This window comes from Bombina bombina, chromosome 4 (assembly GCF_027579735.1).
Source record: "Bombina bombina isolate aBomBom1 chromosome 4, aBomBom1.pri, whole genome shotgun sequence".
Classification (NCBI taxonomy): domain Eukaryota; kingdom Metazoa; phylum Chordata; class Amphibia; order Anura; family Bombinatoridae; genus Bombina; species Bombina bombina.
The window spans coordinates 307,363,361-307,386,295 of record NC_069502.1 but is presented as its reverse complement, the minus strand read 5'-3'; the positions used below and the strand labels follow the sequence as shown (position 1 = coordinate 307,386,295).

The 22,935-nt window shown below is 36.0% G+C and overlaps 1 protein-coding gene across 1 annotated transcript in view; it reads left to right on the top strand.

The window, feature by feature from the left end:
• The window catches only part of DOCK10 (dedicator of cytokinesis 10), a 618,846-nt gene that overhangs the window by 142,387 nt on the left and 453,524 nt on the right, over positions 1–22,935 (top strand). The window contains 1 exon segment of the mRNA XM_053710021.1: positions 21,611–21,730. Within this exon segment, the coding sequence (XP_053565996.1) occupies positions 21,611–21,730 (120 nt within the window).

Genomic DNA, 22,935 nt, shown 5'->3' with positions numbered 1-22,935 from the left:
TCTGCATTATCTATCCTTTTACACAAACGTATGGCAGATTTACCAGATGTTCAAGCCTTTGTTCAGGTTAGAATCAGGCCTGTATTTAAACCTGTTGCTCCCCCCATGGAGCCATAATCTAGTTCTTAAAGTTTTGCAGCAGGCTCCGTTTGAGCCTATGCATGTTGTTAATATTACATTGTTATCTTGGAAGGTTTTGTTTCTTCTTGCTATTTTTTCCACTCGCAGAGTGTCTGATCTTTCAGTTCTGCAGTGTGATTCCCCGTACTTTATTTTTCATGCTATAAGGCGGTCCTTCGTATTAAATTGGGGTTTCTCCATAAGGTGGTGTCGGATCAAAACATTAATCAGGAAATTGTTGCTCCTTCTTTTTGTTCTAATCCTTCTTCTCATAAGGAACATCTTTTGCATAACTTGGATGTTGTGCATGCTCTAAAGTTTTACTAACAAGCTACTATTTTCGACAATCTTCTGCCCTGTTTGTTGTTTTCCCTGGAAAGCGTAAGGGTTAGAAGGCCACTTCTACCACTCTGTCTCTCGTTGAGAAGTTTGATTCGTTTGGCCTATGAGACTGCTGGACAGCAGCCTCCTGTGAGAATTACAGCTCATTCCACTAGGGCTGTCTCCTCTTCTTGGGCTTTCAAAAATGAAGCTTCCGTGGAACAGATTTGCAAGGTGGCAACATGATCTTCTCTGCATACTTTTTCCAAATTCTATGTTCAATTTAAAGTAGTGAGTGTACAGCCTGTATAAGAGCATAACTTTGCTGTCCCCTCAAAATAACTCAACACTCAGCCATTAATGTCTAAACCGTTGCCAACAAAAGTGAGTACACCCCTAAGTGGAAATGTACAAATTGGGCCCAAAGTGTCAATATTTTGTGTGGCCACCATTATTTTCCAGCACTGCCTTAACCCTCTTGGGCATGGAGTTCACCAGAGCTTCACAGTTTGCCACAGGAGTCCTCTTCCACTCCTCCATGATGACATCACAGAGCTGGTGGATGTTAGAGACCTTGCGCTCCCCAACCTTCCATTTGAGGATGCCCCACAGATGCTCAATAGGGTTAAAGTGAAGGTAAACTTTGGTGAATGAAAGCCCGTTTTTTAAAAATACTATTAAAAACAGGGGCACTTTCATTCATCAGAGTTTACAAAGCAGCCGTTTTGTTAAAACAATTACCTTTTTTTCTTTTCACTGCTACAGCAGCTTCCCCCACCTAGAGATCCTCTATTCACATGTCAGCAATGACTAAAATGGCTTCCTCCAATCACAGCATGGCCTTAGGCAATGACTACTCTGGGGGGAAAGCTGTGATTAGAGGAAGCAGGATTAGACATTGCTGACATGTGAATCTAGGTGGGGAAGCTGCTGTAGCAGTGAAAAGAAAAAAAGGTAATTTTTTTAACAAAACGGCTGCTTTGTAAACTTTGATGAATGAAAGTGCCCCTGTTTTTAATAGTATTTTTAAAAACAGCTTTCATTCACCAAAGTTTACCTTCACTTTAAGGTCTGGAGACATGCTTGGCCAGTCCATCACCTTAACCCTAAGCTTTTTTAGCAAGGCAGTGATCGTCTTGGAGGTGTGTTGGAATACTGCCCTGCGGCCCAGTTTCCGAAGGGAGGGTATCATGCTCTGCTTCAGTATGTCACAGTACATGTTAGTATTCATGGTTCCCTCAATGAACTGTAGCTCTCCAGTGCCGGCAGCACTCATGGAGGCCCAGACCATGACACTCCCACCACCATGCTTGACTGTAGGCAAGACACACTTGTCTTTGTACTCCTCACCTGGCTGCCGCCACACACGCTTGACACCATCTGAACCAAATATGTTTATCTTGGTCTCATCGGACCACAGGACATGGTTCCAGTAATCCATGTCCTTAGTCTGCTTGTCTTCAGCAATCTGCTTGTGGGCTTTTTTGTGCATCATCTTTAGAAGAGGCTTCCTTCTGGGACAACAGCCATGTCGACCAAATTGATGCAGTGTGCAGACACAATATTAACCCGCCTCCAGCGCGACGTGTGCTCAGCTTTTGAGAAAGCCGTGTAAACGGCAAAACATGTTAGGGCACTGGTGAGGAGTCTGGGAGCTCCTGTGTTTGTTAGGGCATGCAGAGAGGATTAAATTATGCTTAACAGCCATTGTAATATTTAATATACCTTAGACTGTGTACCTTGATTTTGCGGCGAGTGCACCAAGACCTATGAGACCTCCAATATTTATTTGACATACAATGGAGTTGAACTGCTCCTAGCTTAACTCTCGAGGTGCCGCTGCTCGTGTGTATATATATATATATATATATATTTCAATAGTGTGTGACTTAACTTGATTAATGCAAACAGAGAGTGCACTGTGGAAGTCTATTTGAACTGAAATGGAGTGAAATTATTTGTAGCTCAGCGCTCCTTTTGTCTTTGCATATATACATATGTAATTCAGTATGTGATACGATTTAAATAGATACTTGATGAGCCGGATATTTAACTAACTGATTCCATTGCTCCGCTGTCTGCAGCAGACTGAGATTGCCACACTTTGTATCTACTCATGGAGACACAGGGTATTACTTCAGTAATCACTGCCACTGTATATTAACATTACCCTTTATATGCTGCATACAATACAGGTATATTTTATACCATTGAAATCATTATAAATAACTAGTGACATGTGTGTGCAACTAACTTCAGTCTACTCTTAGTGCCAAAACCAGACATTATTATTTGGTCTGTATTTATACCTTACAATAACTGGCATTACAAGCAGTTGTATATCAGAGATTTGATACTTTTGTATCCACCTACATCATACTTATGTGGCTATTTTCAAAGTATTTATATTTGGATACATTGCACCAAATATAGGTAACACTGTTACTCTACTTGGGAAATTATCCCAATATGAGCACTTTATTCAGCCTATGTTTACACCAATCACACGGATACTCTCATACACATATTGTGGCCTTTAATTTGACATCCAAATCCTGTATTTGATCCACATTCTGGTATTATTGAGCCATAATCCTCTCTAGCTTTATATTTTAATTGCCCATTTCAGTATTTTAAATTTCCTGTTTGTTGCATTTTTCAATAAAAGTTATGTTTTAAATTGATACTAAGCGAATTATCCCTTGGCCCAGCCTATATCCATATACCAGGCAGTCATAATTTAATTATGTGTCTGCATTTAGTGCTCTATGTGTATTCTTGAATGGTTGTTGTATCCATTCTTTTACTTCCTTAGTATACTTAATACACAGGACCTTCCACCCTATTACCTAAATAGCTATTATTCTATATAGGGTGCAGTCACTTCATTACCAGGTAGTGCCATTGGATCCCCCTCTCTCCCTACATGTAGGAATACTGCCCTGCGGGCCAGTCTCCGAAGGGAGGGGATCATGCTCTGCTTCAGTATGTCACAGTACGTTGACATTCATGGCTCCCTCAATGAACTGTAGCTCTCCAGTGCCGGCAGCACTCATGCAGGCCCAGACCATGACACTCCCACCACCATGCTTGACTGAAGGCAAGACACACTTGTCTTTGTACTCCTCACCTGGTTGCCGCTACACACGCTTGACACCATCTGAACCAAATGAGTTTATCTTGGTCTCATCGGACCACAAGACATGGTTCCAGTAATCCATGTCCTTAGTCTGCTTGTCCTCAGCAAACTGTTTGTGGGCTTTCTTGTGCATCATCTTTAGTAGAGGCTTCCTTCTGGGATGACAGCCATGCATACCAAATTGATGCAGTGTTCGGCGTATGGTCTGAGCACTGATAGGCTGACCCCCTACCCCTTCAACCTCTGCCGCAATGATGGCAGCACTCACATGTCTATTTCCCAAAGACAACCTCTGGATATGACGCTGAGCATGTGCACTCAACTTCTTTGGTCGACCATGGCGAGGCCTGTTCTGAGTGGAACCTGGCCTGTGAAACTGCTGTATAGTCTTGCCCACCATGCTGCAGCTCAGTTTCAGGGTCTTGGCAATCTTCTTTTAGCCTAGGTCATCTTTATGTAGAGCAACAATTATTTTTTTCTTTGCCATGAGGTGCCATGTTGAACTTCCAGTGACCAGTATGAGAGAGTGTGAGAGCGATAACACCAAATTTAACCCACCTGCTTCCCATTCACACCTGAGACCTTGTAACACTAATGAGTCATATGACACCGTGGAGGGAAAATGGCTAATTGGGCCCAATTTGGACATTCCACTTAGGGGTGTACTCACTTTTGTTGTCAACCGTTTAGACATTTATGGCTGTGTATCGAGTTAATTTGAGGGGACAGCAAATTTACACGGTTATACAGGCAGTACACTCACTACTTTACATTGTAGCAAAGTGTTATTTCTTCAGTGTTGACACATGAAAAGATATAATAAAATATTAAGAGAAATGTGAGGAGTATATATATATCGTTAAGATGAAGCACATGTGCGTATGTGGGAAATGCGTCAGGTGTTGTCTGACTGTCTATCTTTGTTTGGAACTTCCAAATAAATTGAGCTATTGCTAGCTTTTTGACTTAAAATTGTGTGTGCTGTTCCTTTGGATCTTAACGAAGTCTATGCGGTTGGGAAGTCCGCTTTTTTGTACTTTTTCAAGCCTTAAGCCCTGCCCATCCTGATTGTTGCTGCCAGTTATCACTGTTTTGCTAATCCCTGTATCTGAAACCTATCGTAGGTAAAGAGACGTACATATGTCATATCCGGGAGTTAAGGAGTGTGGAGACACGCCCACTCTGATGGAAAGATTTCAACCTTGTTTGAGGACATTTCCTGCAGCAGTGACTGGAGGGCTTCATCGCCAGACCAGGATCGCCTACAGAGGCTGTTAACTTTAGGCAGGTTGTATCAGATGAGGAAGGGGAGTTACAAGTGACTGGCCTAACCAAGTATACTATACATTACTGTGCCATTACGGCATTTGGGCACCGACACTGGGGATCTGAGAACTTCCTACTATTAATCGGGACTAGACCTTATTACCTGAGACTTTCTGCTTGACATACTACAGGCATTGTCCCAGATCACTTGGACTATTACTTTTAGCAATCGTTCTCACTGAGTGACTGAGTGGTTACTACTTATATACCATTACAGGGATACCCCACTTTACAGCGCTTCACTTTACAGCGCTTCGCTAATACAGCGCTTTGTGGAGCTGAAGTTCAACCTCCAGGGGTTTGGAAACAGTGCTGTAATCATCTTGAGATTGCGAGAAAAGTGACTGGCACCATTTTGTTATACTAAGTTCACTCTGTTTACAGCATTACAGTGCAATCTGTGTCTCGGTGCTATAGTCTGGCAAACTGTACTACAGTAATTGTCACTATTTTACAGGTACAGTATTTATTGAATACTAATTAAATATTGTGCTGTGCTAGTGTTAAACTAAACGTAGCACTATTGTACCCCTAATAAATGTTAATTCAAACATGTCTTCATGTTTTTAAGCACACTGGCAAGTGAAAAGAAATATAAAACTGCCTTGTTTCACTTTAAGGCGGTTTTCACTTTACAGCGGGGCTCCGGTCCCTAACCCGCTGTATGAGCGGGGTATACCTGTACTGCTTACCTTGTATAAATATATTTTTTGGGGTCCACTCAGATATTGTCCATTGCATGATATTTGGCTATAACATGTATATATAATATATATATATATATATATATATAAAAAAATAAACAGCAGGCAGGCCAGCACTCACGGTTAACATTTCATCCACCCAGGGTGCTTCCACAAAAGTATTGATAGTAGTGAAGAAAAGGGATGCAATTAGTTATTTTGTATTGTCTGACAAAGAGGGTAACACCCCGAAACGTTACATTAAATGGTAACTTTGAAAATCCTGGCGAGTGCATCCCTTTTCTTCACTACTATATATATATATATATATATATATATATGTATATATATATATATATATATATATATATATATATATATAAAGTAGAATATATCTCCCGCAAGTGGGGATATAAGCTTTTGAATATTAGGAGCACAAACACCACAGAAGGAAATAGAGTTGATATTTGTATCAATAAACAACTGATACGCTAAAAACTTAATATTGGTAATTGGAATAAGAATGAAAATAAGGGTGAAATCAAAGCCAGCTGCCAGAAGAGTATATGCTAGTTAAAGTGAATATCCTTTTCCAAGATATTCTAGGTGAATGGAATGTGAGGGGAGAAAAACTAGCTATAAACTTAGCGCTTGGAGATGTTATCACCCTGGTCCTATAGTAAGTTTAGAAACTCATATGTATTAAAAACATTATATAGGAATGATAAAATATGTACAAATATATGCGGTAAAAAGTAATATAAGATGATGATACATATAAAATATATTAAGTAATTGAATAAGCCTACAAAATTAAATGATGCAAAGTCCCATGTAATGTATACATAGGAACAAAGAAAACAGCTTAATAACACTGGAAACAAGTACATCAGGTACTAATTAACATATAATAAGTTGGGAAATAGTGTGTATCCACAACTGTGTATAAAAAAACTAAAATAAAAAAACAAACTTGTTTTGTATATTTCTAAATGAAAACAGTCAATAAAACAGAGACCAGAGTAGTGCACACAACAAAGAAAGTGAGTCCAATTGTGTGGTTTGTAGAGCAAAAACACCAGGCACCAGTAAAGTTAAATGTGGACGTAATTCATATGCGTAAGTGCAGGAGAGTGGAGTATGGAGCCCTTAAAGGGGATCTACTTACAAGAATGAACCTCAATCGTATGAGGTAAGGCACAGACAGGGGAATAAGCAATTCAATTATTGATATATCTCTGTGAACATCGGATCCTCTCAGTGCGGGAAGGGCAGCCTGGGTCCCAAGTGATGAGTCGAGTGTTGTAAACCAACTTCTGTTTAGTCGACCGGTGGGCTTTAATCAGATCCTTGTAGTTATCAGGTCGCTAGGGTGGTATCATCTCCAAGCGCTAAGTTTATAGCTTGTTTTTCTCCCCTCACACACATCATATATATATATATATATATATATATATAAAAATATATATATATATATATTATCACTACGGACATTGAACTCCTCACTGAGTGGGATAATGCACTCAATGTTTGTTCTACTAAACTCATCAGGATAATCATTAAATTTGGAGAAGAAAACCTAGAAAAATTAAATAGTGAAATCACAGATATTAGACGAATGCTAGAACCCTTTAAGGAGGATGTTTACTACATACAATTAGACCAAGAAATAGAGACATGCACTAAAAAACTTGAACAACCAATAATATTGAAAAATAAATCAAAATTACAAAGGGATTTAAGAGCAATAATAACAATAAAAATCACAATTATTATAATAATACAAGGACGCAACAAAATAGAGTTGATTCAAAACATGAACAAATGCCCATTAATAGATTTCGCCAGAAATGTCAAAATAAGAATAGAGATCATAAGAGATCCTACACACATACCAACCTAGGAATACACATTATACAAATCAATACAACTATAAAGGAAGTAACACTTTAAACTGGAGAAATAAATAACCCAAACATAACAGACCCGCATATGGGAATTTACCATCAAGAATATAATGGACTCCAAGAAGTACAGAATACACACATCCAAGAAATACAGAATATATACAGGAAGGATATAAAGAGGTTCATGAAAATGAAAAGTCTTTTTTAGAATACAGACAGGGGAGATACCACCATCCCCTAATGTTCCCCCTACAACAAGTACCCACTCCAACAAAAAGAAGAAGGGACACAAGAGACAAAAATGTTGAGGAGGAAAACATAAAAAGATCAAGAAGCAAAAACGATTATCAAGACCAAACACAGTGAAAAAAATGGCTAAAGGGAAAATATTTAACCTGTCTAAATATAAACTTTCACTTACAGAACTTAATCTCTTAAAGAAAGGATTATCATTCGCCCCCAATAAAGGTCCTAATGCTTTTAATTTGTTCATTGACGTAAATAAGTTTACACGCAATTTGACACTCCAAAGATACTTTCTCAATAGGGATACTAAACATGCAATTCCCCCTAAAGAGGGGGACATGCTAAAATTGAGACAGGGGGATGAAGAATCTTTAAATAATCTATTAACTCTCGAAGGAGAATATAGAGATTCTCAATCTGGGGTTCCTAATAGCTGAGTCAATAATTTAGAACCAGCAGTAATCAGATCCAAATTTAAACCTAAATCGGTTTTCTACCCCACAGAATCTAAGGGTAAATTTATCACCCTGTTTGAAGAATTCGTATTGCAGGATCTAGAAGAACTTTTCAGCAACTATAAGGAAACAAAACACAATTTGAGTCTAAGAGAAAAGGAGGCTTTGAAAGAACTGAGTATAAATTATGGCAATGTGTTCAGAGAAGCAGACAAGGGTGGGGCAATTGTTATTCAGGATAAAATGGATTATCTGCAAGAAGCTTATAACCTATTGATTGACAAAGACACGTATGAAGTTTTGAATAAAGATCCCACTGATATCTACATAAATGAATACTTAGACCTTTTAAGACAAGAACAATAATTTGATAAATAATGATGAATACAAATTTCTATACAAAGAGCAACCAAAAAGTGCTGTATTTTATCACCTACCCAAGATTCATAAAAATGAAAAAAGCCCCCCAGGTAGACCCATAATATCAGGGATTGGGACTGCTTAACCAGCAACCTATCTGAATATATAGATAGCTTCCTGCAACCAATAGTCACTGACCTACACTCCTATCCTCGAGATACACCTCATCTATTAAACATCTTAGATGATGTTAATTGGGACCCCTCATATATGTTAGTTACCGCACTTTATACCTCAATTCCACATGCAAAGGGGCTGGAAGCGATCGTGAGAGCCATGAGCAAAAACTCCAATATGTGTAAACATCTAATTAAATTCATTAAAAAATGTGTCATGTTTGTTCTTACTAGAAACTATTTTTCATTTGAAAATAAAATATGTTTGTAGAAGTGGGGGATGGTTATGGGCACAAAATTTGCCCCCAGCTTTGCGAACATATATATGGGGAATGTTGAGGACGAAAAAGTACAGGGTGACAATACACACAATAACAATATAGTATCTTGGAAAACATTTATAGACAGTGTGTTTTTGATCTGGAAATGGACTGAAAATCAGTTGCTGGAGTTCGTCAATCTTCTAAATGACAACACTTATAACCTAAAATTCACCTATGAATGGGACAAAATCAACATACATTTCTTAGACATTTCTGTCTTTATAGAGGACAATAAAGTGTATACTAAGAACTTTATGAAAAGCACGCACACAAATAGGTATTTACATGCAGCAAGCAACCATCATCCCAGATAGATCAAAAATATTCTGTTCTGGCAATTCCAGAGGTTAAAGCGCAAATGCACGAAAGAGAGAGATTTTGAGACTGCAGCAGACATTCTAAAAGACAGATTCAGAGAAAAAAGTTTCTCCAACCATGTTATTGAACAATCTTACATGAGAGCCAAAGAGATTAACGGGAAGGACTTAAAGTGAAGGTTAAGTATGATGAATTGAAGCCCGGTTTTTAAAAATACTATTAAAAATAGTGGAACTTTCATTCATCAAAGTTTATAAAGCAGCCGTGATTTTAAAAAAACTTACCTCTCTTCTTCACAGCCAGAGCAGCTTCCCCCGCCTACAGATCCTCTCTTCATACGTCAGCAATGACGAATCCGGCATCCTCCAATAATGGCTACCCCTCTAGAGCAAACATTGTCTGATGCCATGCCGTGATTGGAGTAAGCCGGATTCTTCATTGCTGACGTATGAAGAGAAGTTTTACAAACCAGTAAATTTAAACTGAAGGCAGAAATAACTGAGATAATACATTCTAGCTTTGGTCATTGATATAAGTATTTTAAATTAGGAGTTTGTTACACATTTTCCTACAGATGAGTAAAATCACTTCTTTAGTTTCAATAATGGAAATGAATACAAAAGCAGGTTGTATCTTAGACCAGCCAGGCTAGGGTCAATATGCTAATGTTAATGCTAATGTTTTTGCATCTTAGAGTTTTTTATATTTAATTTGTTAGGTGTTTTGGTACATTGCACTAACTTACCACATGATAATATCTGTTTTGATCTTCTTCAGCAATATGGACTCTTTTACCAAAGGACTGATGACAAACGGAAGTTTGATAAAGTTATGCTTTTTGAAACCACATCCCATAAAATAGAAATATTCTCATATATTTCATACTCTGCAAATGGTATAACAAATCATTGAAAACACATTAAGGGGAAACCAATTGTACAGTGCACTGTTTCTCTAAGCAATTGCTGTATTTTTTTGGTGGAGTTAATTTTCATTTTCACACTTCAAAAAGATTCACAACATTAAGTTGTAGCTATGTAGCATTTTCCTCTTTTCCATTTCACCTACGCATATGGCAAAGGCACGTGGCACATATTCAGATGTTTTAACAGCACTGTCATTAGGGGAATAATTTAAAAGCTGTGATATGCAATAATAAATTGAATGTTCTGTAAAACCGTGAAAGGAAGCCAAACCAGCATTAGATTTTACTATTCTAAACCATGTGTGCTTTCTGTTCATTCCAAAAGTGTGGAAGTTGACTATTCTGTCTGATTTTTTAACAATTTTGCTTACAAAATATGTAGAGAATACTTTTCCGCTATTGTTGATGACATCTGTCACATTGTATTCTATACAGAATAGTGGCTGAATTAAACTATGAATAGGGGATGATACATTTAAAGGGGCATAAAAGTGAAATTTTAATTAAAGGGACAGTAAAGTCAAAATTAAACTATCATGATTCAGACAGAACATGCAGTTAAAAACAACTTTCCAATTTACTTCTGTTATCAAATTTGCTTAGTTCTCTTGGTATCTTTTATAGCAGAGTAAAACTAGGTAGGCTTATAAGAGCTCAGGAGTGTGCACGTGTTTTTAGTATTCTATGGCAGCAGTGGTTTGCAACATTATTTGTAGCTTTGTTATACAATTTTGCAAAACACTGCTGCCATAGAGTACTAAAGACACGTGCACACTCCTGAGCTCTTATGAGCCTACCTAGTTTAGTTTTCAATAAAAGATACACAAAGAACAAAGCAAATTTGAACAGAAGTACATTGGAAAGTTGTTTATAATTGCATGCTCTATCTGAATCATGAAAGTTTAATTTTGACTTTACTGTCCCTTCAACTGCGCTAAAGCTGAGGGTACATTAGGAATTCTTCACATTCCTATGTTATTCAATGTTTTTATCTTTAAAAAAAAAATATATATATATATATATAAATCTGTATATACAATATCTATCTATCATCTCTCTCTCTCTCTCTCTCTTTATATATATATATATATATATATATATATTACAAAAAATATTCAAATATAAATATATATATATATATACACAGAGAGAGAGAGAGATAGAAATATATATATATACACAGAGAGATAGAAATATATATATATACACAGAGAGAGAGATAGAAATATATATATACACACACACAGAGAGAGAGATTGAAATATATATATATATATACACACAGAGAGAGAGAGATAGAAATATATATATATATACAGAGAGAGAGAGAGATAGAAATATATATATATACACAGAGAGAGAGATAGAAATATATATATACACACACACAGAGAGAGAGATTGAAATATATATATATACACACAGAGATAGAGATAGAAATATATATATACACAGAGAGAGAGATAGAAATATATATATATATATACACAGAGAGATAGAAATATATATATATATATATATATATATATATATATATATATACACACACAGAGAGAGAGATTGAAATATATAATCTAAAATAAAAAGAAAATTTTCTTCAAAGTGAATTTTTAATGCTTACACTTTATTTCAGGTCTCAAGTTGCGCTAAATACTCTAGTGCAGTTTCGGCTTTCACTCAAGCACACACAACCCATAACTTTCAACTTTTTTTTAATTTGAACACTATTTAGCATTTTAGCGTCTCCATTGAAAGTATAGGTTGCGCTACAGCGATGTGGGTCCTAACCTACAACAACACATACAGGCCACCAACCAAACACACCGAGAACACACAAGGGTGTCACAACTATGTGCAACATCCCTAACCACTCACATGCAGCTGTGTTTGCAAGCAATGACTCAGGCAGTTCAACCCCAGACAAGTCTAGGTAGGGATATGTACTACCCGCTTGAAGTTGAGATATGTACTACCCACTCCAGTTGGAGGGTGCAGTCCACTTCTGTGTTTTGTATGTGCCTAGGGTAGCTTACAAACAGTTGTAGCACTCTTGTATTTTCTCATTGTGTTTGGTTGGAAGCCAGGATGTGTGGCTGTAGGCTAAGACACTAGGTAAGAAGAGACTGTGGAGTGATTCATGTGCTTATCACCATTTGGCCAAATGCTGTAACACACTCTTTTCTGCTCTTAGCCTAGCTGTCTGCATGAAAGTGAGTTCTGACTTTTCAGTGTGTTGTTTAATGTTTTCATGTGATACAAAACAGTAAAATAGTATGCCAGGGTGGTGTATGCAGCACTATCATGTATTTATATGTTGTTTTCCGCATAGATATAACTTGGATTCACTGTGTCAGCTGTTAACTTACCATTAGCAAAACTAATAAAAAAACTAATTGACCCTGCTTTAAAAAATTAATGATAACACAATATTGTGTAAAACATAACTTAACTTGATTGTTACTGGCTGATTGGACTTGTTCTCTGAGTATCAGCTTATCTGTGATGTGCATCCATGAGTAAAAAGTACAAAAAGTGTTCTTTGTTTGCGGCCATGTATCCAAACCTAATTAAATAGATTGGGCAGATTTGTTATGGGGCTTCTTTTGTGAAAATTGCTTAGGAACTTGTCAACTGTAGAGACAATATACAAAACAAAGAGAGTTTGTTTGGAAAAAATAAAATTCAGTTAATCACTGAACTTTTAATATACCACAATATTCAAACACATATGCAATATAACATAAACCACCGGTTGTTTTTAAGAAATAGTAAATAATAATAAACAGAAGGAATACTATATTTTAAGGAATAATATTTTATCTAAGACTTAATCCCGAATGAAAATTTTATATAACAGACCTGGAAGGTTATTTCCACTTTGTTTAGCCGGCAAAAATAAACAATATTGCGTTTAGGAATCCCAATAGGTACTTAACGTATTTTCCCAAAGTTCACTCATATGCCATTGTGGTATTCATGTAGTTAAGTATATACATGGCCAGTCTTTCACTTACAGGTTCCCAATAGCCACTTATGCGTTATCTCACTTAACCCACTCACACACTATAGTAGTTGCCTCTTTCGGTTCAAAGTATTACCCCACCTCGTAAATCAAACTTTCATCGGCAAGTTGAATGGCCATGTTACTCACCAACCTCTTTCGGGGTGTGTTTGTTTTTTCTGGGTGTAATCTTTGACCTCCTTTGGCATCTGGGTGCTGTTAGGGTGTACTGCTCCTTTGTGGGAGTCATGTGTTCTGAACGTCCGCCGTCCTGTGGGTGTTATGTAATTCTTCAGTCTAAGGATCACCTAGCACACATGGTTCCTATGTGAGGTCAGCTCCTACGTTTTATCAGTGAATATTGTATTTATCCACATTTGTAGTATTTTTTTCTTGATAGGTTGCTGGCCAGACCATAGTTCCACAACTAGTTTCAGCTGTAGAGACACTTCTGTAACTAACTAGCTTTTGTGTAATTTCAGCAGATAGAAAGACCAGCATTGCTGGATTTAATATAAAACGACCGTTCACACCCCTATGACATTATACCAATTGTTCAATGAGTAGAAGAGGGGCGGTGAGTTGGACTGAGCTCTCTGTCGGTGTTCACTTCTTCTGCACTCTTGCTGTTGTCTTCCAGTGGCTTGTTGTAATGATGTAAGATGGGTGTCCATATACAAAATGTATATAATAGTGAAATCAGTGGAAGAAAAAGCAAAATGGGAAAGAGAAAAATGATAAATACATGCTGATGAAAGAGATTATATTTTGAGAGTTAAAGAGAGGTAAGATCCATATAGTTCCCCTAGTTCTGTTACCTCTTTTTACCTCCCATTTCCTGACCTTTCTTTCAAACATCTGAGATATTGGCCTTCTTTTATGTTGCTATGAATTCTTTGTATCATTGTTTTTGCAAAAGTGCTCAAAATAGTGTTAGGATAGGTGTTTATTAAAGGGACTTTAAACACTAAATAAATGCTAGATAGACTGATGAATTCAAAGAAAAGATTAGTTTGAGAATAACAGGTAGATATATTTTTTAAAGTTTCATTAGCTGTTTAAATAGTGACAAAATAAGTGTAAAATGTTAGTGTCTATAAAACAATGGGAGCTGCCATGTTGTAACATAGGTTACCTTCTTGGCTGTGGCCAATTATAGACCGTTATAAATAGGTCACTAGTATGCAGCCAATGGATGTGTGGAATATAACAGCTCACAATTTCAGATTGGAATAACAGGAAAAAGGGGACGAAATAAATAATACAATTATCTTGCAGAGTTCTTTTATATATATATATATATATATATATATATATATATATATATATATATATATATATATATATATATATGATTTATTATTACCATCTCAAAGGGTTTAATGTCCCTTTAACAATAAAGAGGAGAGGATCATAAAATCCATCTAGAAAATAAACTTATTATTTAATATAGAATATATGCAGATCTAATGACTGTATATGCAGTATGTATACAGACAGAGAGATATATAGATAGGTTTAAAAAAACAGTTGAAAGCAACATTAAAGGGACAGTCAACACTAGACTTTTTGTTCTTTAAAAAGATAGATAATCCCTTTATCAGCCATTCCCCAGTTTTTGCATAACCAACACTGTTATATTAATATACTTTTTACCTCTGTAATTACCTTGTATTTAAGCATCTTCTGGCAGCCCCCTGATCACATGACATTTTATTTATTATCAATTGACTTTTTAGTGATTAGTGCAGTGTCTGCCACAAGCAACGGGTGTGATCACAATGTTATCTATATGGCTGACATGAATAAGCTCCCCCCTGTTGTGAAAATCAAATAAAAAGCATGTGATAAGAGGCGGCCTTCAAGGGCTTAGAAATTATCATATGAGCCTTCGTATATTTAGCTTCCAACTAAGAATACCAAGACAACAAAGCTAAATTGGTGATAAAAGTAAATTGGAAAGTTGTTTAAAATTACATGCCCTATTTGAAACATAAAAGGTTTTTTTGGACTTGACTGTCCCTTTAATTGTGTCATCACATACATATTTGTACTTAAAGAAAAATGAGAAGCAGTATGATAGTAAACAAATATATTCTTCAAATATACTGATTAATGTAATATGTTTTGTGACAAAATCTGTTTCAGTGAAATGGAAATTTTAAAGAAAAGATGCAGAAGTAGAAACAATGGATGATAATATATGAAAAAAGGCTTCAGGAATGCTTGGATGATTCATAGGTATAGGGCTAGATTACAAGTAGAGTGCTAACGGGCAACTTCACATGTTTACAGGCACAAGATAAATAACCAGCCATTACAAGTGGCTGGCTATTGCTAGTGCTCAAAAAATTAATCAGAGTTCAGACCTCTGGTTAATTTTTAAATTTCCCCCAATTGCTCCCAAAATAACATGTGAGGTTCCTTTATTTGTAAAGAATAAAAATGTAGCTTTTTTTTTTTCTAACTTAACTAAGTAGCTTTTGGAGGCTAAAGTTGGTAGGTGTAGTGTACCTTTACATTGTGATCTATGGGGACTGTGTGTTCCCTGTTAATAAATATGTACAAGCAGTCCATAAACACACAACCAGAATAAAGGTAAAGCTCTTAGTACATATTACACGCTTTACAACTTAAAGTTCCGATGTAACCAACTTGTTGAGTCAAAATTACAAAAAGCAGGTTTGCTGCAGGGACACTATGCTCCCAATACATAAGAAGCGAGAGGCTTAGAGAGGAAGCAGTCACGAGCCTGCAATAGGATATAGTGGTAACGGATAATATACAAAGAACGCTTACTCGTGAAACAGTAGCACTTGGTAACACAGTTTCAAATGGATATGTTTGTGCAACATGGTATAACCCTGCCTTAAGTTAATGAAAAACGATCCGCTATAAGGTGATCCTTACATTATCCTGCATTTGGATCCTGACTTCTGTTTGCTATCCACTTTGGAGCGTGCTTTGTGCACTAAGTGCTCCCTATTGACTCAGCAAGTTGGTTATACCGGAACTTTAAAGGGATAGTCTAGACAAAATTAAACTTTCATGATTCAGATAGGGCAAACAACTTTCCAATTTACTTTAATCATTAAATTTGCTTTGTTCCCTTGGTGGTATTTTTGAAAAGCTAAACCTAGGTACACTCAAACTGATTTCTAAACCGTTGAAAACCGCCTCTTAGCTCAGAGCATTTTGAAAGTTTTTCACAGTTAGACAGTACTAGTTCATGTGTGTCATATAGATAACATTGTGCTCACTCTTGTGGAATTATTTATGAATCTTCACTGATTGGCTAAACTGCATGTCTGTCAAAGCACTGAGATAAGTGGGCAGTCTGCAGAGGCTTAGATACAAGGTAATCACAGAGGTAAAAATTATATTAATATAACAGTGTTGGTTATGCAAAACTGGGGGATGGGTAATAAAGGGATTATCTATCTTTTTAAGCAATACAAATTTTGGTGTAGACTGTCCCTTTAAGTTGTAAAGTGTGTGATATGCACTAAGAGCTTTACCTTTATTCTGATTGTGTATTTATGGGCTGAGATCAATAATATGTTGGTGGAAGTATAGGTGACTTTATTCATGTAATTGCTGAAAGGTAGATCTTATTACACTCACACAATAAAAGCTTTACTTGTTAAAATTAAGCATTGGCCCAATCTTATTGTATATTACAACGCGGCTAGGCTATCTCATATACTTGACTGGAACAACATAGACCGACCCTTAGGATGGTACCACATAGAGGCATCCCTTTTACCTCCTTGCCTCAAACTATCGGACCTTATTTGGATCCCACCCCACCAAAGACAAGGATTGGGCGACCTACATCCCATCATTCAGGATGCCTTCCAATTTTGGGACCAAATACGACATGACCCAGCCATAGCTCCCCACCCATCCCCCAACGTTACCCTAGCTGCTGCTCTATTCTCTCTGCCGGACGCACACTCAGACTTATGACAGAACTTACCCATCACAACTGTAGATGACTTCTATGAATCTAACACTTGGATCCCCCACTCTCAACTTTAAAGTCTTAGTGAGGTGGCACCTAGTCCCAACCTCTCTACATAAAATATACAGCTCGCACTCTCCTATGTGCTGGAGACTTTGTGGCCAAGTCGGCACTCCCCTACATATTTGGTGGGCTTGTCCCAAAATACAACCCCTTTGGAAGAAGCTTTTCAACACTCTACACACCCTCAATATTAAACTCCCTTATCTCCCGAAGGTCACTATCCTCCATATGAAGGCCCCCAACTTAGATGATCCCACAGAAGCCCTGACGATATATCTTTTCATGGCAGCAAAGTTAGCCATAGCCAGAGCTTGGAAAAAGAAAAAATCACCATCCTTCACACAAGTCTTGAGCATTATCAGACAGATCAGACTAATGGAACAGTATTCCCACAGGGTTCTGGACAAAATAAACTTCCACTTAAATGTATGGTCCTTATGGATTATAATCCACCCAGACTAGACATAGCACTCTCTTCTTCTTACCCCTCCCCCCCACACACACCTCTGGGCTGACACCTCTGAACCTGAAACTTATTCATATGTTATTAATACCTTGGATAACTATTGTGTAAACACAAATATTACTTTTTTTCTTCTTCTTCTTTTGGGTTACGAGAAATTAATCTTTGCTCCTTTGGTTTGAGTAAAGATATGTTATTATTCCATAGAAGGATGCAAACTATATTGTTACTATGTTCGATTATTATATTGCTCCTAACCTGTATAATCTCGCTCAGTATAATGTTGAGTTATATTATATACATATCCGTTTATACATATAACATTGTACTTACTTTTAAATGTCTCAATAAAAATTAAAAAAAATAATAATTAAGCATTGGTGCGGCTATGTCATTCTTTGGCAGTTGAATATTTTTACACTGCTCTTCTCTATTAAAATAAAAATGTTTTGAGGTGGGATAAATCATCCAGGAACACTGAGAACCACTTACATTTATTGCTTAATAAATGCCCAATTTTAAAATGGGATTGCTCCATGTTTAATATTGAATAGTAGTATATACTGAGGAGGATCTTTAACAATATACTAAGAAAAGCATCAGAAGAATGATATATTGTTGCTTGAAACTTTTTTTTAAAAAGGAGCTAAATCCATGTAAGAAAACAAAAGCTACAGTATAGATCACTGGTACTTGCTAAACAAATGTAATAAAAGGAAAACATATTTTTTTATCCAAACTGTCAAGATTTACCAGTGATTTAGGAAGTCAGAGAAAATTAGATATTGTTGCTTAATTTTAAAGGGACAGTCTACTTGACAATTGTTATTGTTTAAAAAAAATATATAATTCCTTTATTACCAATTCCCCAGTTTTGCATAACCAACACGGTTATATTAATACACTTTTTACCTCTGTGATTACCTTGTATCTAAGCCTATGCAGACAGCTCCTTATCTCAGTTCTTTTGACAGACTTGAATTTTAGCCAATCACTGCTGACTCATAAATAACTGCACTGAGATAAGAGGCATCCTTTGAGGGCTTAGGAATTAGCATATGAGCCTACCTAGATTTAGCTTTCAACAAAAAATACCAAGAGAACAAAGCAAATTTGAGGATAAAAGTAAATTGGAAAGTTTTTTAAAATTGCATGCCCTATCTGAATCATGAAAATTTAATTTTGACTTGACTGTCTCTTTAAAATTAATTAAGAGACATGTCATTAATTTGCCAGTTTTTCAGTTCCTCTAGAAAATGTTGTGAGGAGTTTTGATAATGGATCCCGAAGGAAATTAAACAGTGAGGCTTGGTATAACACAATCTGTTTTTAATAGATGGGTAAAATTCTTGAAGTCAGCTGTTTTCTTTAGGATAAAATATATCTATACCTCCCAGCAGTCAATGTATTTCACCTAGAATCAGAAGGACAAAGAGGGTTTTCCTATGTGTTGGGGTTGGATATGGATAGGTCCAGGTTGTAGCCAAATTATCCAGTGCAGAGATGGATAAGGAAGGTGTAAAGTCTGGGATGGGTTATATATTCATGGGGGATTTGGATGGTCCCAGATTTCACTGAGTGAAACCCTGACATAAATAAAGGTTATAATGCAAGGGTGCAAAATATATCAGTATGGTTTACCAGTCCAAGAAAAATAAAGTTATCAGAGCACTAAATTTAAAAAAAAAAACTTACTTTATTACTCAGTCAACCAGAGTTTAGTCTCATTCAAATGTTTAAAAGTCAGTTCTAAACATAAAACTACCCACATTTGAGATTTTTTTCATCATCACTCAGTTATGGTGTTATTTATCCAACACGTGACATCACATGGTTTATAAGATCATATTTGATTGTTGTAGTCATGCATAATCAAATAAGTACAAATTACGTATTGTAATTATGTTTTAAGAAAATTAATTGTTGACAACCATGTTCATACTATTACTTAAAGGGACAGTCTACAACAGAATTTTTATTGTTTTAAAAGATAGATAATCCCTTTATTACCCATTCCCAGTTTTGCATAACCAACACAGTTATAATAATATACTTTTAACCTCTGTGATTATCTTGTATCTAAGCCTCTGCAAACTGCCCCTTTTTTCTGTTCTTTTGACAGACTTGCAGTCTAGCCAATCAGTGCCTGCTCCCAGATATCTTCACGTGCACAAGCACAGTGTTATCTATATGAAATATGTGAACTAACACCCTCTAGTGGTGAAAAACTGTTAAAATGTAATCTGAAAGAGGTGGGCTTCAAGGTCTAAGAAATTAGCATATGAACCTCCTAGGTTAAGCTTTCAACTAAAAATACCAAGAGAACAAAGCAAAATTGGTGATAAAAGTAAATTGGAAAATTGTTTAAAATTACATGCTCTATCTGAATCATGAAAGTTTATTTTGTCCTAGACTGTCCCTTTAAATGTAATAAATTATAGTATTTTGTAATGATAGTGTAAATATGCATGTATATTCATAAATAAATAGTGTACATATATCATGAGATTATGAGAATAGAGTGATACAAAAAACAAGGTGGTAGTTTTTAAATGTATAAAACAATAAAGGAACATTAAGAAGCCACAATAATGCACTCATAAAATAGTTACCATGGCTTTATACACTTTGTAAATTAAGTGGGTGGAAAAAAAAAAGTTAAAATCAGTCAATGGCTGCAAATTGTCAAGTACTAACTCTCAATTGTATTTGCTTTAGTTCCTCTCTGTGCAATATATATGATGCATGACTGTAGCTCATGTGACGTATAGTACACTATAGTTCCTGTTGTTCCAGTTATTAGCAAAGGTTTCAAATTTGCAACCAGTACATTCCTTATTATATGATTATTTTTTTTATTTGTTTTGCATTTGTTTGTTTTTTTATGTTGCACAACATTTACTCATCATTTTTAATATGGTTTTGTTCTTGCAATTTTCTACTTCAACGCCCTTTAACCATTTTGTCATATTTGTTTTTTTGTTTTGTTTTGTTTTTTTAAATATGTTTTCAGCTGAAACTTAATATGCTGAGTGGATATAAACAAATACATTATACATAAAGATACAGGTCCAGATTACAAGTGGAGCGCTATTGGTAACGCAGGGTGCCCTACCAGTATTGCGAGTCTGTGCTAATATTAGTGCACAATCTGGTTTGACATGTATTATTTATATATATATATAATTAAGATTTAGAGTGAAGAATAATGCTATTTGAAGAATTTTGTATTTAGCACCCTTGGCTTAGTGCACATTCTAGTTAGTGCAAGAACAAAACTCACCCCATAGAAGTATATGAGCTTGATAAATCGGCCCCTAGGTGTGACCGTACTACCCGATCTCCACCCCACAATGTCCAAAAAATATATATTATACAGTATGTATCTACTACATTTAGAATGAGAATATTTAGCTAAGTACAAATATAAATATGGGGCAAAAGTGTTTCAGGAAATGCCAATATGCTTATATAGAAACAAGCAAAGTTTCAACAAACAGAAAGGGGTAACTTTGTATGTTATATCTGAATCATGATACTGTAGATCATTTTCACTTTAATGTCTCTTTAAATTGTGTAATATATTACTTCCTGTGGATCACAGTATTTTAACATATTATTGTTCTTCTTTATATTATTCTTCATATTGTAAGAGGGCCCTTAGTACTTATACTGCACCCAGATAGCCTATAATGATACAAGCAAAGGAAAGGGGCAGAAAACTATTTTGCAAGTAATAATTTTCAGCATAAGAAATGCATCTATGTGTCATTAAGGTCAGTTTGTAATATGTTGTACTGTTCCTTTCTGTTTTCTGCAGCACGAGAAACCTAAGCTTTTAGAGCCCTTGGATTATGAGTCTGCTATATCAGAACTAGAAAATGTGTACTGCAATGACCCACTGAGAGATCTGGTGCTGTTCCCAGAGGATGACTTCTCAGTAAGTATTTTTATTTTATATTATTATAATAACAAAATAATAGTATTAATAACAAGGGATGGAATGATATGAGTCTACATGTTTCTCCATCATATTCTTAGAGATGTGAACACTTCTGGGTGCTAGCTAGTGATTGGTGGCTGCATATATATGCCTTTTGTCATTGGCTCACCTGATGTGCTCCGCTAATGCCAATCAGTGCGGAGCTGATTCTTCAACAAAGGATACAAAGAGAACAAAGCACATGTAATAATATAAATAAAATGGAAAGTTGTTTATAATTAAATGCTGTATCTGAATCATGAAAGAAAGATGATGGGTTTCATGTCCCTTTAGGAATGTATACATGTATAAAGTGTAGATAAACTTAAAAAGTAAAGGAACCTATAAAAATAATATGGGTCCAAAGTGTGAGTAAGACTGCACTATTACACATTCCCTGCCACAACTCAGCTGGGCTTGTCATTACACAAGATTTATTACATATATTATAGATACAATTAAAACCATATATACTGGTAAGCGAGTAACAACACATTCTGTATGTAAAGGACCAGAACTGCATAATCAATACATGCATAATAAAGAGACAATGCAAAAGCAATTAATTGGAATTTCAAATGTAGATTTTTTTCTGACAAATGTCAAACACCTAGATTACGAGTTGTGTGTTTGTGTTTTACACTGAAAAAATGGTAATTTCAGCGTTAAAACAGCAACGCAGCCATTACAAGTCTTGTCGGTATAGCTGTACTGCAAGCCTTTTAGCCTGTAATGCAACGTCAGTCCTGCACACATAAAAATTAAGTTTTTTTGTGGGACTTCCATAGCACTGCCATTACGAGTTTTGCGGTGAGGCTAAAAAGCTTGCGTTGCAGCCTATACCAACAAAATCAGCTTCGCAATCTAAAAGCAGTAGTTATGATTTTTATGCAACAAAACTGTTACATAAAACTCATAACTAAAGTGTTACAAAGTACACTAACACCCATAACCTACATATTAACGCCGAAACCAAGGCCCTCCTGCATCGCAAACACTATAATAAACTTATTAACCCCTAATCTGCCGCTCCCGACATTGCCGCCACTAATAAAAATTAATAACCCTTATTCCGCTGCTCCCCGACATCATCACCACTCTAATAAACTTATTAACCCCTAAACCGCCTAAACACTATTTAAATATTATTAACCCCTAATCTG